This window comes from Pleurodeles waltl, chromosome 12 (genome assembly GCF_031143425.1).
Source record: "Pleurodeles waltl isolate 20211129_DDA chromosome 12, aPleWal1.hap1.20221129, whole genome shotgun sequence".
Lineage (NCBI taxonomy): Eukaryota > Metazoa > Chordata > Amphibia > Caudata > Salamandridae > Pleurodeles > Pleurodeles waltl.
The window spans coordinates 505,781,936-505,797,131 of NC_090451.1; the positions used below are offsets into that span (position 1 = coordinate 505,781,936).

General features: G+C 46.3%; 1 protein-coding gene across 2 annotated transcripts in view; it reads right to left on the reverse strand.

Moving 5' to 3' along the window:
• The window catches only part of LOC138267970 (cytochrome P450 2J2-like), a 257,476-nt gene that overhangs the window by 225,532 nt on the left and 16,748 nt on the right, over positions 1-15,196 (reverse strand). For both annotated transcript variants that reach the window (XM_069217265.1, XM_069217267.1), the window contains exons 3-4: positions 6,466-6,618; positions 6,140-6,300 (exon numbers count right to left, since the gene is read on the reverse strand). In XM_069217265.1, the coding sequence (XP_069073366.1) occupies positions 6,140-6,300; positions 6,466-6,618 (314 nt within the window). The remainder of the gene's footprint in view (positions 1-6,139; positions 6,301-6,465; positions 6,619-15,196) is intronic.

Genomic DNA, 15,196 nt, shown 5'->3' on the forward strand with positions numbered 1-15,196 from the left:
TCATCCGGTTTCAATACCTCTTCACTGGCATGCTCCAGAGCTCGTCAGCCCAGTGGCTCAAGGGAGCCTTTTTAAAGTCACAAACAGTTAGGAGCACACCTGCCTAACATCCCAGCAAATAATCTGCCCCATTGCATCATGATAAATGTAGTTTCCTCAAAAAACAAACTCAGTTACTTTTAAATATTTCACCTCTAAATAGGTGCAGCCTTTCCTGTGCATCTCTGGACACATGTGTTTCTGGGTTAATCCCTTCTTCAGCAGAGAACAAGTTTGCGGGGTGCTGGAAATGCTGCCATTAATCATCCGGTTTCAATACCTCTTCACTGGCATGCTCGATGATCTAGCACACCTTTTTTGTGAGTAGAATAGGGATCCACCTGTCATATGCAGGCACCTGAACCTGGCCTTCAGGAGGCTGAAGGTCCGCTCGATCACCCTCCTAGTTCGCCCATGTGCCTCATTGTAGCGTTCCTCTGCCCTGGGATTCCTCACTAGGGTCAGTAGCCATGACAGGTTGGGGTACCCAGGGTCACCTGCAAATGGCGAGGGACAACTGTTAGACACATACTAACCTGTAGGGATAACCCCAGACAACCATTCCCACTGTCTTGCTTCCAGTGGCTCACCTAATAGCCACACACGGTGCCTCTGGAGGTGACCCATCACATAAGGGATGCTGCTATTCCGCAGGATGTAGGCGTCATGCACTGAGCCAGGGAACATGGCATTCACATGGGAGATGTACTGGTCTGCCAAACATACCATCTGTACATTCATGGAATGATAACTCTTCCGGTTTCTGTACACCTGTTCACTCCTGTTGGGGGGGACCAAAGCCACATGGGTCCCATCAATGGCACCTATGATGTTGGGGATATGTCCAAGGGCATAGAAGTCACCTTTCACTGTAGGCAAATCCTCCACCTGAGGGACAACGATGTAGCTCCGCATGTGTTTCAGCAGGGCAGACAACACTCTAGACAATAAGTTGGAAAACATAGGCTGGGACATCCCCGATGCCATGGCCACAGTTGTTTGAAAAGACCCACTTGCAAGGAAATGGAGCACTGATAGCACCTGCACTTGAGGGGGGATTCCTGTGGGATGGCGGATTGCTGACATCAGGTCTGACTCCAACTGGGTACACAGTTCCTGGTTTGTGGAACAGTCAAACCTGTAGGTGATTATCAAATGTCTTTCCTCCATTGTCGACAGGTCCACCAGCGGTCGGTACACCGGAGGATTCTGCCATCTCCTCACATGTCCCAGCGGACGGTGCCTATGAAGGACAACAGCGAGCACAGAGTCAAACAACTCAGAGGTACGTACCCACAGTTCACCCAGAACACCAATCATACACAAAATGTGGCCTGTTTGTGTGTTGAGACTAGGCCTAGGTATGTGTTATGCAGTTGGAATTTAGGCCATGTGGGCCCCTGAAATGGCAGCTGCCTGACCTCTAAAGTGGGACAATGGGATGTGAGGTAACTGCGCTGGCGTTGTACACCGTCGCGGTAGGTGGTTGGAGACCGCAGCGCAATGCTGCATTGGTTAACATTGGACACTATGGGTCCCAGGAGCCAATGACGATGTACGCCGGCTGTGATGGTACGCACCGCCGCGGACGTGACCGCCACGGATGTGACTGCCATTGTCTATCTGTTTAATCACTCGATACCTGATCTTCGACAGGAGAGGACCTACACTGCAAGTGCTGCTGTGACCTCGGTCTGGAAGAGACAATGGCTCGTGCATCTGGGGAAAGGGCCCCTGCCTTCACATCGGAGGAGTTGGAGAAGCTTGTCGATGGGGTCCTCCCCAGTACACGCTACTCTACGGTCCTCCAGACAAACAGGTAAGTACACAGGGAGCATGTTGTATGGGCTATGCCTGTGTGGAGAGGGCTGGATGTAAGAAGGAAGGGGGCAGAGTTCTGCATGCATGAAAGACGGTGGGTAGATGTGCCACATGGCAAGGGTAGGGATGGGGGCCACTGACTTTGACGGTGCAGTTGGTAATGACTTCTCTTCTTCCCCTTTACATTTCATGTAGGTCAGCGCCCACCAGAAGAAAGATATTTGGCGTGCCATCGCCAAGGACGTCCGGACCCTGGGGGTCTACTACAGACGGAGCACCCACTGCCGGAAAAGACGGGAGGACATTCGCCGCTGGAGCAAGAAGACAGCGGAGGCTAAGCTGGGGATGGCCTCCCAACGTGGGAGGGGTGCCCGTCGAACCATGACCCCCCTGATGTTCAGGATCCTGGCCGTGGCCTACCCGGAGTTGGATGGGCGCTTGAGGGCATCACAGCAGACACAAGGGGGTAAGTAAACTCTCATTCAGCTGACTTTGCGTGCAGTGGAGTTGGCTGGGTGGGGGAGGAGGGTTGTGGGTTTCCCTAGGCCAGGGCGAGTTCCGTAGGCTAGGCCCCTCCGTAAGGCATGGCCCTGTGGCCCCCCACCCCACCTCAGTAGAGTGCCAAGTACAGCTATTCATGCCCCTGTGTCATCTATGTGTGCAGATGTCGTCCATAGCCTTGTAGGCCATTTCCCAGAAATTGCACTGTAGAGCCCAAGAGCGCGGCGTAGTGCATGGGGCTTCTGTGTCTGTCTTGTCCGCCAAATGTATCGGTAATCAATGCACTCAACATGTCTTTATTCTGTTTCCCCCCCCTTTTTGTGGTCTCCCTGTTCTTGTGTGCATTAGCATCATCAGGCGGAGGAGCAGTGGCACCGGAGCACGAGGGAGCTGCATCCCACATGGCCATGGTGGGCCACACTACGGACTCAGAATTCACCAGTGGGTCGGAGGACGACGGGAGCTCCACTGCAGGGACAGGAGCTGACACCAGCGACACGGACTCGTCCTCTGATGGGAGCTCCCTTGTGGTGGCGGCAACATCTGTGCCCCCCGCATCTACAGGTACAGCCGCCACCCCCCCTACCAGCACCGCCCTCCCAGCAGCCCCTCAGCCTTCGCCCCGTGCCCGCTCACCCAGGAGGGTGGGCATCACCTTCGCCCGAGGCACCTCAGGCCCTGCCCCAGTCACCCCTGCTGCCCTCAGTGAGGAGACCATTGACCTCCTCAGGTCACTCACTGTTGGGCAGTCTACCATTTTGAATGCCATCCAGGGTGTAGAAATGAAGTTGCAATAAACAACTGCATTCCTGGAGGGCATTCATTCTGGTCAGGCGGCCCTTCACCGAGCCTTTCAAACTCTGGCCTCAGCACTGATGGCAGCCATTGTCCCTGTGTCTAGCCTCCCCCCTCCAACTTCCTCCACCCAGACCCAATCCCTTGTACCTCTGCGTATCCCAAGCACACCATCAGACCAGCCTGCACACACCTCACCACACAAGGAAAGATCAGGCAAACATAAGCACCGCACATCCCACAGGCACTCACGCAAGCATCACACACATGCAGACACACCAACATCCACTGACTCCACTGTGTCCCCCTCCTCGTCGTCTCCCTCCTCCCTCCCAGCCTCGTCTACACACACACCTGCATGCACTACCTCTACAGCCACTACGTCCCTCACCAGCACACCCACCAGCACACCCCGCTCACGTGCAGTCACCACCCCACTACCATTCACACGTCCCCTGTGTCCTATTCCAGTGTGTCTGTGATGCCCCCTCCCAAGATACACAAATGCAGGCACACACCCACCCAACAGCCATCCACCTCACGACAGCCTCTAGCGCATGCACCTGCACCCAAGGTCACCAAACGGACACCTCCTACTACCACCACCTCTTCCTCCACTCCCAAACCCCCTCCAGCTACCCGTCCCAGTGTGTCCAAAAAACTTTTCCTGTCCAGCCTTGACCTTTTTCCCACACCTCCCCCCCGTCCATCTCATAGGTCCCGAACTAGCACCTCAGCCACAACATCTCTGGGATCAGTGGTGCCTGTAGTCACAGGTATGTGGAGTGCACTGGCCACCAGGACAGCCAGTGTGGCACGGAGCCACAGCACAGCCAGTCCCCCCCCCTGTGAAGCATCAGAAGTTGGCCAGGGCCCGGCGGGAGAGGGGGAAGACTCCAGCCACCCAAGCCGCTCCCAAGGGTCCCGGTGGGAGTGTGGACTCAGCTGTGACACCTCCCAAGGTGGGGAAGGGCCACAAGAAACCCGGCAAGTCTGGGAAGAGCAGCACGGCGGAGAAGACCGCCATCACCCCCGCTGCCCAGGAGGGCCCCGGCAGCCCCATCCCCACTGCCCAGGAGGGCCCCGCCAGCCCAGCTGCCCAGGAGGGCCCCGCCAGCCCCAGCCCAGCTGCCCAGGAGGGCTACGCCAGCTCCAGCCCAGCTGCCCAGGAGGGCCCGACCAGCCCCAGCCCAGCTGCCCAGGAGGGCCCTGTCAGCCACAGCCCAGCTGGGCCATGAAGGACCGCCAGCCCCAGCCCAGCTGGGCCATGAAGGACCACCAGCACAAGACCCGCTGGGCCATGAAGGACCGCCAACTCAAGCACCGCTGGGCCATGAAGGACCGCCAACTCAAGCACCGCTGAACAGGGCAAGCACCGCTGAACAGGGCACCGCCAACTCAAGCACCGCTGAACAGGGCAAGCACCACTGAACAGGGCAAGCACCGCTGAACAGGGCACCGCCACCTCAAGCACCACTGAACAGGGCAAGCACCGCTGAACAGGGCACCGCCAACTCAAGCACCGCTGAACAGGGCAAGCACCCCTGAACAGGGCACCGCCAAATCAAGCACCGCTGAACAGGGCACCGCCAACTCAAGCACCGCTGAACAGGGCAAGCACCGCTGAACAGGGCACTGCCAACTCAAGCAACACTGAACAGGGCAAGCACCGCTGAACAGGGCACCACCAAATCAAGCACCGCTGAACAGGGCACCACCAACTCAAGCACCGCTGAACAGGGCAAGCACCGCTGAACAGGGCACCGCCAACTCAAGCACCGCTGAACAGGGCAAGCACCGCTGAACAGGGCACTGCCAAATCAAGCACTGCTGAACAGGGCAAGCACCGCTGAACAGGGCACCGCCAACTCAAGCACCGCTAAACAGGGCAAGCACCGCTGAACAGGGCACTGCCAAATCAAGCACCGCTGAACAGGGCACCGCCAACTCAAGCACCGCTGAACAGGGCAAGCACCGCTGAACAGGGCACCGCCAACTCAAGCACCGCTGAACAGGGCACCACCAAATCAAGCACTGCTAGCCCATGAGCAGCAGGGGCACTGACGCAACTGGGACCATCACGGGGTGAGTGATGCACTCTGAGCACCATTCCCCCTCCAGAACCAGTGGAGACATGCATCCACTACCTCTTTCCTTCACATGCCTGCCTGTTGGCGGTCTTACCGCCACTTTAACACCGTCCGCCAGGGTTGTAATGACCACCTAAGTCATAGTGACCCTAAGTATAGGAGCCCACTATATTAAAGGCCTCCCCCAGGTCAACATCTATCCTTGCAGAGTCCCCTCATGCAAAGGCTATCTGTGCACAATTACTCAGTTGCGTATGACAGTAGTCTGATATAACAGCCTGCACATGTCTGCACATGCATATATAAGTGCATTCATGTGTAACCAGTCTAGGGTCCGATACACTAGCTGTGTTGCAGCGATCTTATCTTAAAAGATGAACACTGGCAGTAAATACACCCAGTTGAATAACAATGTGATTATCATAGGTGAGACTGGAGTACTGAAACTCACCCATAGTAAAAAGTTGAAAAAACGGGTGATATAAAAATGAAAAATACCAGATGATTAAATGGGAAGTCCACATTTCACTACATTTCCTTTATATCAATTTTAACTAATACAAGTTTACCTTACAATTGATGCATGGTTGGTACACCATGAAAAATTATTATAAGTGGAATCTTAGTTGATGTCGCTGAGTAGCTCATATTTTTGGTCAACCAAGGTATACATATGTCCCAGCAACCAGAAGAGTCACATAGTATATTACTTTTGAAGATTGGCCATGGGGGAAAAATACAGAAGTAAAAATTGTCACCTATTTATATTTTCCCACTTACTTTCATTTGTTTTCAATTAGTCACTGATAACCCCATTTAACACCATGCCGCACGGTAATATTGGTGATCAACATATCTCTCCCTGGAAGTAGAAAGAATTTGTATGCATTTACCTGTGCCCAAACTCCACTTGCCTTCTTCATGTTTTCATTAACCAGGCCAATGATATTTCGGAAAAAGGGATCGTCATATTCAAATCGATTCCCAAACACAATAGAGCAAATTATGTTTGACACAGCATTATTAATGACCAAACGTGGATCAAATGGGGCACCTGTATTTTAAGCAAAAATTACAAATGTTATTTTATTACATAAACAAACCTACTGAATAAAAATGTCAGAAAAAGAGAGTGTAATATAATGACTACGGGAGCAGTAAACAGAATCAACATATTAAATACTGTGTTTCACTTTCTCCTTATGCTTGGAATTCTTACCTTTGTAGTTTTCAAAGTATTGTGATAAATGGGATGTCTCCTCACAAATCCTTTCCTCCATGGACTTTTTCCCCAACCCAAAGTTCCTTAGGGTTGACAAAGTAAATCGACGGTGTTCTTTCCAGCTCTCTCCATACTGGGCACTAACTATGCCTATGGTATGTCAAGATAAACAAAACTCAGGTCTAGAAGCTAATGGTAAGGTGAGAAGTACTAACAATTACTTTCAAGAATCCCACGTCCCATACTATAATAATAAAAAAAAAAGTTGTAATATACTTGGGTCTTTCTTTCATTAACTTCTCCTCCATTAGAAACACAGGGCAACTCTGCGACCCTGCTATAAAAAGTTGATTTTGATCAGCTGGCTTTTATCCATTATTAATAATAGGAAAGGAAGAAAAGGTTACATAATACATTGCTTACCAATTTTCCTGGACACATTTTGACAGTCATTTCAATGCTCATAAAATTCTAACTAAAAAGAGCTGAGATTCATGGCCAGGAAGAGGTTGTAAATTGTTTCACATTTTTTCGAGAGGTAGTACATCAAAAGGTGTTTTATGTATACCACTTAACAGCACTTTGCAGTCATTTTAAAGTGCAATGAAATGGAGGAGCAAAGGGGAAAGTCAATGGTATGTATGAGTCAAAACCACTGAGCTGATCTTCTAGAGATGACCATCAACTGATGATGAACTTTCAGCAGGAGGCATGCCCTGAACCTGCCAGAGTGTACTAGGGCAATGACCTTGGCAACAAGGTGGTTTTCAATTCTACCATACATCTCAGGCAATCCTCAAGTCTGAAATTGAGGGAGTTCCACAGAGTGGAGCCATGACAGCGGCAACATCTCTGTGCTTATACTTGGCTTGTTAGGTAAAAGAAGCGTCAGGGAAGCTGAACTTAAGCTTCTTGTTGCTTGCTCCTTCAGGAAGATTTAGATTTGGTGGGCTGGTGCCCTCTTATGTAGGGATTCACGGATAATGCATAGGGCTCTGAACTGAGTTCATGGTAGCCAGTGTAGGTTCTTAGTGCTATATTGTTATGGTCTATTTGATCCAAATTGAGGATGAGGCGGACTGCGTAAACCTGGGGCCTTTGCAATTAACCAATGATTTTGACTGCTAGACCAAAGTAGATAACAATACAAAAGTCTAATCTAGATATTACATGTTAGATCCAGTTTAATCCAGTGAGAGAGAGAGATACTAGTGTAAAATATCCCATAATAGTCACAGGTGATGCAATACTTTTTTAGGTCGAGCCTGGACAGCGCGCATGCGCTGTCTGGAAGACCTGTTGTTAGGGGTATAGGTATATGGTCCCGCCTGCCGCTGCCTGCCATTTCCAAAAGGTTTAAGGCCGAGTCGCTCCTGTAGTGCTGCCTCCTAAGTCATTTGGCAGCCCATCCGACACTTGCTGTCCTTGGCCGAGGAGCACTAGCCAATTACAGTTTACTTATGCCTCAAATGTTTTTCTGTTTGTTTGGACGGACTATTTTTCTTTGTTTCCTGCCTCTCATATTTGCCAGTGAGCACTCATGTCCACGTGCGCTGTTTATTTTCTGCATTTGCCTATCACTTTGGTCCTTAGTTTACATTAGTAGTAAGGAATGAGTCCTCAACAGCGGAACTCCCGGCACAGCGGGAGAGCTGATGATACAATATTCACTGCACTCTGGAAAACTCACCCCATAATGCTTAGCAGGTATTCAATTTAAAGTACATTTGTGCCCATAATTCAGCCTGTGGTGGTCCTAAGGCAATGGGACCACCCCCAAAACATTTATAATGATGTGCTCTTTCTGTTTGGGTAATCTTGTGGGTCAGACTAGGTGAGAGTGGCCCCAAATATCATAACCTCTTCCACCATTTAGTGTATATTTAAATTTGAAATGCTCTTGTAGCTAAAACTTTTGTTTTTACAACTGAGAGGAGTTTGTGTTATAAGGGACTTGTTAATATTCTGATATTCCTGCTTGGCCTGCAGATGTGTAATGCTTGCTACGTGCTCCTGCTATTGAAAAGATAATTGCTCTAAAGCACTACTGACTCAGTTGGCTCGACAGGGACTTCTAGCCACCACCAGTGGTATTGCACCTTCTGCAAATGCACTACAGACTTAGTTGGCTTGATAGGCACATTTAGCCACCACCAGTGGAACTACACCTTCTGCTAATGAATAAACACACTTTGGGCCTGGTTTATACTTTTTTAGTGCCGCATTTGCTTTTACGTAAAAGCAGCGCAAACTTACAAAATTCCATAATATTTTGTAAGTTTGCAACGCTTTTGCATCAATAAATGACGCGAATGCAGCACTAAAAAAGTATAAATCAGGTCTTTTATTTCTGATAAAGGTTTAATGGATTCACAAAAACTCAGCCCATAATACTTTGCAGGCACTCATTTTACAACACATTTGTGCCCATAACTCAGCCTGTGGTGGTCCTAAGGCAATGGGACCACCTCCAGTACATTCAGAACGATATGCTCTTTCGGTTCATGCCATCTTGTGGGTAACACTATGTGAGAGGGGGCCCAAATATCAAAACCTCTTCCACCATTCAGTTCATATTTCAATATCTCATAGCTGAACCCTTTGTTTTTATAGTTGAGAGGAGTTTGTGTTATAAGGGCCTTGTTGGTAAGAGTCTTCTGATAGCCTTGTTTGGTCTGCAAATGTGTAATGTGTTCTCCAATTGATAAGGTACTACTAACTTAGTTGGCTTGACAGAGATATCTAACCACCACCACCACCTCTAGTACTGCACCTTCTGCTAATGAATGAACACAGTTTATTTCTGATAAAGGTTCAATGTATTCACAGAAACTCAGCCCATAATGCTTTGCAGGCGTTCATTTTACAACACCTTTGTGCCCATAACTCAGCCTGTGGTGCTCCTAGGGCAATATGACCACCCCCAAAACATTCAAAACGATCTGCTCTTTCTGTTAGGCCATTTAGGGGGTCACACTAGGGGAGAGGGGGGCCTAAAAATCATAACCACTTCCACCATTTGATGTGTATTTAAATTCTCTTTTAGTTAAACATTTTGTTTGTACAGTGGAGAGGAGTTTTTGTTATAAGAGTGTTGTTTGTTAGTGTTCTGATGTCCCTGCTTGCTTTGTAAATGTGTAATGTACTATGTGTTCTGAAAGGATAATTGCTCCAAGATAGCACTAATTTAGTTGTCTCTAAAGGGACATCTAGCCTCCCCCAGTGATACTGCACCTTCGTGCTAATGAACAAAAACTTTCTGATAAAGGTTTAATGTATTCATGGAATCTCAGCCCATAATGCTTTGTAGGCATTTGTTTTACAACACATTTGTGCCCATAACTCAGCCTGTGGTGGCCCTAGGGTAATGGGACCACCCCCAAACATTCAGAAGGATGTGCTCTTTCTATTTAGACCATCTTGTGGGTCACTCTAGGTGAGAGGAGACCCTAATATCATATCTCTTCCACCATTCAATGCACCTTTACGTTTTCTCATAAAGTGTTTGTTTTTGTAGCTGAAAAGAGTTTATATTTTAAGAGCCTTGTTTGTAAGAGTATATTGATAGTCTTGCTTGGCCTGCCCTTTGCTCTGTTTGGACAGAAGAATGATTATTGTTCCAAGGAACACCTAATCCATTTGGCTTAACAGCGACATGTAGTCACTGCCAGTAGTACTGCACCTTCTGCTGTTGACTCTGCAGGGACATCTAGCCACAACCATAGTATTTTACCTTCTACTATTGACCTATGATACTGCACATTCTGCTGTTGACTCTAAAGGGGCATCTAGTAATGACCTGCGGCAATGCATCCTTGTGCCACTGACTCCACAGTTAAATGATATTTAAAAGGCGTAATATACTATGCCCTCAAGGGGCTGATTATATGATTACACTGCAATATTCTTTATCACAGTGATTATGCCGTCTAGGGGCTGAATATATGTTTATATGACCATGTTTCCTCCAAAAGCTATTTTTACTGTGGTGCTCTGTAGGGGCTGTTCAGACCATTACAGTCTAATGCCAATTGGATGACAGCGTGCACAGTAACAGTTTATTTCTGATAAAGGTTTAATGTGCTACATGGCAAAATATTTATAAGGTGCCAAATGCGAGGTTGTCATTATCATTTACAACTCCAACAGCTCTAACTCTTGCTCATGCGAGACCTATTGCATTACAAATGCTTGTTGATTATGTTGTCAACTTGAGGGATGAATCACATATCAAAGTCAAACGTGATGCTGACGTTTCTTACTTCCGTACATGATTGGGTGAAGGCAACAAGGTGGTCAGCCTCAGACCGAGAGGCTAGGTCACTGGACTCATGAGCAGGATCTCAGACTTGGATGCGCTGAGGTATAACTCATTTAGCTGTATCCAGTTTTGGATCCCAAGCAGGATCTAATTCTCAGTTGACCACAGGAACCCTCCTGTCTTATTATTCAAATATTTTGACCAGGGGTAGTGGTATCTTCTGATACTTGTAGCACTCCAGAGATGAAGAGGGACATTTTAGGAAGTAAAATTACAAGTTTGATCTAGTGTGTCCGGTTCTACGCAGCAGCAGTAAATCAAATGATAGTTGTTCTTCTGATTTGGACATGAGTAAAATTGGCAATTAAGGCACACCTTGCAATGGTGTCAAAGGTTCAGAGGTTGAAAGTAATATGAGCCCAGGGTTCACCTTGATCAATAGGTACCAGTATTTCTTGCATGATGTTAATTGAGGCAATTTCCATCTCTGAACTATAGAGCAAGCTGGATTGAAAATCAGTGTACATGCAGTGAGTGGTGAATTGGCTAGCGACAATAGTTATGAGTGTTTGGGCCATGTAGGCAAGGCCAGATATTGGTTGAAAGTGGGAGAATGGGAGGGGTGTGGTAATGGAGTACTCTAGTTCCAGAGGATTTATTCTGGTATCAAGAGTCATAGTACACAACTTGATGATAAGAGGGTCTAAGGATGGGTAGTTTAGGCTAGATATCTTGGCATTGCTGACTGCAAGGTTTATTTGAAGGTGTACAAAGCTCTGTTTACCTCAGATTCATTTGTAAGAATGAACTTTGAAAGGAGCCTAGTGTCTGTGGAAGACAGTGTTTCAACATATAAAAGTGTGGGGTTAGTGGTCTCCAAGTGAATGGTCTCTATTTTTGGAAAGGAAGTAGTATATTAGTTCATTGGAAACCCTATGGGAAGGAGGTCAAGAAAAGGTTGGTGTCGAGATTTAGCTAGAACAAAGTGGATCCTGAGCATTTTCTTTAAAGAGTTTTTATTTGAAAGATTCTTGATTCATAGTATGCTGTTTTGTCTTAGCCTACTAGAAGAAGGTAGTTTCTGGGGTAAGTGCCAATGGTATATCTGAGTATTTTAGTTTCTGGCATGACAACAAAACCATGGAAATATCACACATAAGTAATCTGAAAACATTGCAGCGGAGAAGCAGAATTTAGACTCCATCCTTCACATGTCATCACTGCTCAACTACGCATTTATATCTGACATTATTATAATTACTTTGTGCCTGAATAATATTAACATGTTAACATGTGTGAATCATTTAAATGCATTAATGAAATGTAACCATTGCAAGGCTAACAGATCTGTACAAGTATGCATTTAAAAAGCTTTCATGTTTTCGTTGTTCATGTTTTAGATTTACTCTTCAAGTTTATTTGCATAAGTATGCATGCATTCTTTTATTCGTGTTTTGCATTTATTCTGAAAGTTACATATGTGCATGTATAACCATATATTCAAAATGCACATTAAATGTTTAGCTAAAGTTAACCGGACTAAAGGCCTTATTTTAAATGTACTTTGTTTGGTTGGCATGTTCTTCTCTTGCACAAGCATTCTCATGATTTTCATTAACTATAGAAAGAAGTATTTTTATATGTATTAGTTTCTGATAGCAAGGCCTGAGATAGGAAATCTTGGCAAGAAGTGTGGATCACTGTCTAGCAGATGAAACCTCCTATTCATCGTGTGCCGGGAAGGAGAGTTGCTCAGGGTTGCGGTAACTAATTAACTTTCTGCAGGATGGGAAACTCAGGTCATGTTGCAAATCCACACCACAAGAAGTGAATTGATTGGTTCCTAATGAGGTGGGAAGAGATACTAATGTTGCTGAAGTTTCTGTTTGTTTTATCTAATGTCCAGACCAATAGGAGTTAGACCAGATTCCCTTAGACTGGAGGGCTGCAGACCTCTCTGTTTCCTTTATTCTTAGAAGTGTAGAGCTTTATGCTAAGCACTTGCGGTCAGATGTACCAAGCTTTTTTCTTGTCGCAAACAGACCGATTCAGAGATTTAGGCTGTCTGCGACAAGAAAAAAGCATTTCTCAATGTGCAAACCCAACTTTGTGATTCTGTAATCTATTTACCGAATCGTAAAAAGAGTTTGTGAGTCGCAAATAGGACGGGGCGTTCATATAGAGGTCCTTCCTAACTGCAAGTTCCAGTGGTATATATGATTGTTTTGTGACCTTGAATGCAGTCACAAAACAATTACAGTTAACACCAATTTCAGTTTGTGAATGGTAGCAAAAATACTTTTTCAGAACAGGTAGTGGTTCCACGGAAAAAATGAAAAGAAAACTGTTTATTTTTTAGTTTGAATTGCATCCCGTTTTCCTTTAAGGAAAATGGGCTATATTTTTGTTTTTAAACTGCTTTATTTAAAATGCAGTCACAGACATGGTGGTCTGCTGTCCCCGGCAGGCCACCATCCCTGTGAGTGCGGCCATTCCCGATGGGGGTCAGAAGTTGCGACCTGCATCATGAATATTGATGAGATAGGTCATTTGTGTCCCCATTGGGAATCGCAAACAGTGTACTTAACACTGTTGTACATTTTGTTTTGTGACTAGTAATTTACAGTTGCCACAGGGATTGCAAATTGAGAGTCACAAAACAAAAACAAAAGGTCGTACATCTGGCCCTTATTTCTTATTCTGGAAGACTTCTGCTGAAGTCTTCACTATGCTGACACCTAACATTTCCGAATTACCCTGAGACCATATCCTAAAAACCAGCCTCATTCCTATTGTAGAACTCTGATTAGATGCCTGTATAATTATTACATATTTAGGAGAGAGAAGTGGAGTTTCTTTATCAACACCCATTTCTAATTCTCAGTTTCTGTCTTGCAGAGGCTGTTACTGTTTTATATCTCATTCTACTGCGACTGAACCTAGCACAATATTTCAGCGTGACAGCTGTATTGCTGTATCTTTTGAATATATTCTTGCCATGTCTATATACTGCACTGATCAATAATCTGAAATAACCTTGTGACTACAGTCACTGATTCATGGCCCTTATTGTGGGGTCTAATTGGCTTCACAAGATTTAAAACGTATAATTTGTTGTTCACTTCATTTCGCACTTCACCACTTCACGTCAACTTAAAAAGATCCATCGGACAGAGAGGTTTGAATTACGCTCCGGCGCACCATCTTTTGTGCATCAGCTGCTGACCATGCAACCACCCCTACTTCGCCGAGTGACACCTCCACTAAAAGGAAACTGGCAAAAGGGCAGCCCGGGTGATCACAGTGTTACTGCATGTGCTTTTGAGGGCAGTTGGGGCCCTCTGTATGGTAGCATTCAACTCACAGAAATGTGTATTCCTTCTAGTATTAGAACCTTGACACGAAGTGGAATCAGCCTCTAACACATCTTCCCACAAAGCTTTCTCCGTGGTGTATCTTACTATGGAATACACTGAATCAGAACTTAGTTGCCTCTTTGGCATTAATATTATTTTATTGGGGAGAGGCCAGAGGGAATCCCCAGTAACCTGCTCACAAATGTTTCTCTACAAGAAGCTGTAAAAACAACAGATCTATGTCGGGAACTTTTCAACGTATAATGCATAGAGGAGAGAAGCTGCAGAGGCGCACACCAAGGAGGAACTACTTAGCTGTTGATGCGGCAAGATGGCAGATGGCTGGCTCATGATGCGCCCTGGTAGGGGAAGTCGATTGTGCAGGGAACTGTGTTTTTCCATGGGTGCAGTCATGCTAATGTCCGTGAGAGTTGGTGAAAGCAGGCGCGACGCTAGAAAGAGAGTATCTGTCAGATTGGGTCGTTGGGGAAGGGCTCAAGCTGGGTATCGATGCCCATGAGTGGAGCCATTAAGAGCCAGGCTCCTTCCTGTGAGGCTGCCAGCAGTGCAGCGATGTAGATAACACATGCTGGGCAAATAACAAAAGCAAGGAAAGCAGGATTTCTTCTACCCTCACTCACATAAAATACGGCAGAGGAATAGAGTGGCAGCTCAGCAGTAGATGAGCTGGCCAAGGGCCGGTAAAGTATGATTTAGGAATCTTTACTTACACGCAAAAAAAAAGATCACGCTTCAATTTAGAGCAAGTGAAAGTTCTTTATTCGTTATAAATCTGCATACAGCGCTTGTTTTCACTCAAGTTTCTCAGATTTGTGTAATAAAACAATATAATTGGTTGGTGTTGCATAGCTGGAAGTAGCCTTCACTAATGTACCTGTGATATTTCAAATGTCGTAACAAGTTGTAGGTTAAAGTGGTAACATGCCCAGATATACTGCCCAAGGTCAGAGGGGAAATTAGGTGAAGAACTTCGCCATCTTTTGTTGTAAACATGTTTAGTATTATGCAATAAGCACTGGATGTTCCCTACCATAATGGTGGTAATCAGACATACCATGGTAAAATAAGGTGACCTGAGATGGGTAGGCAC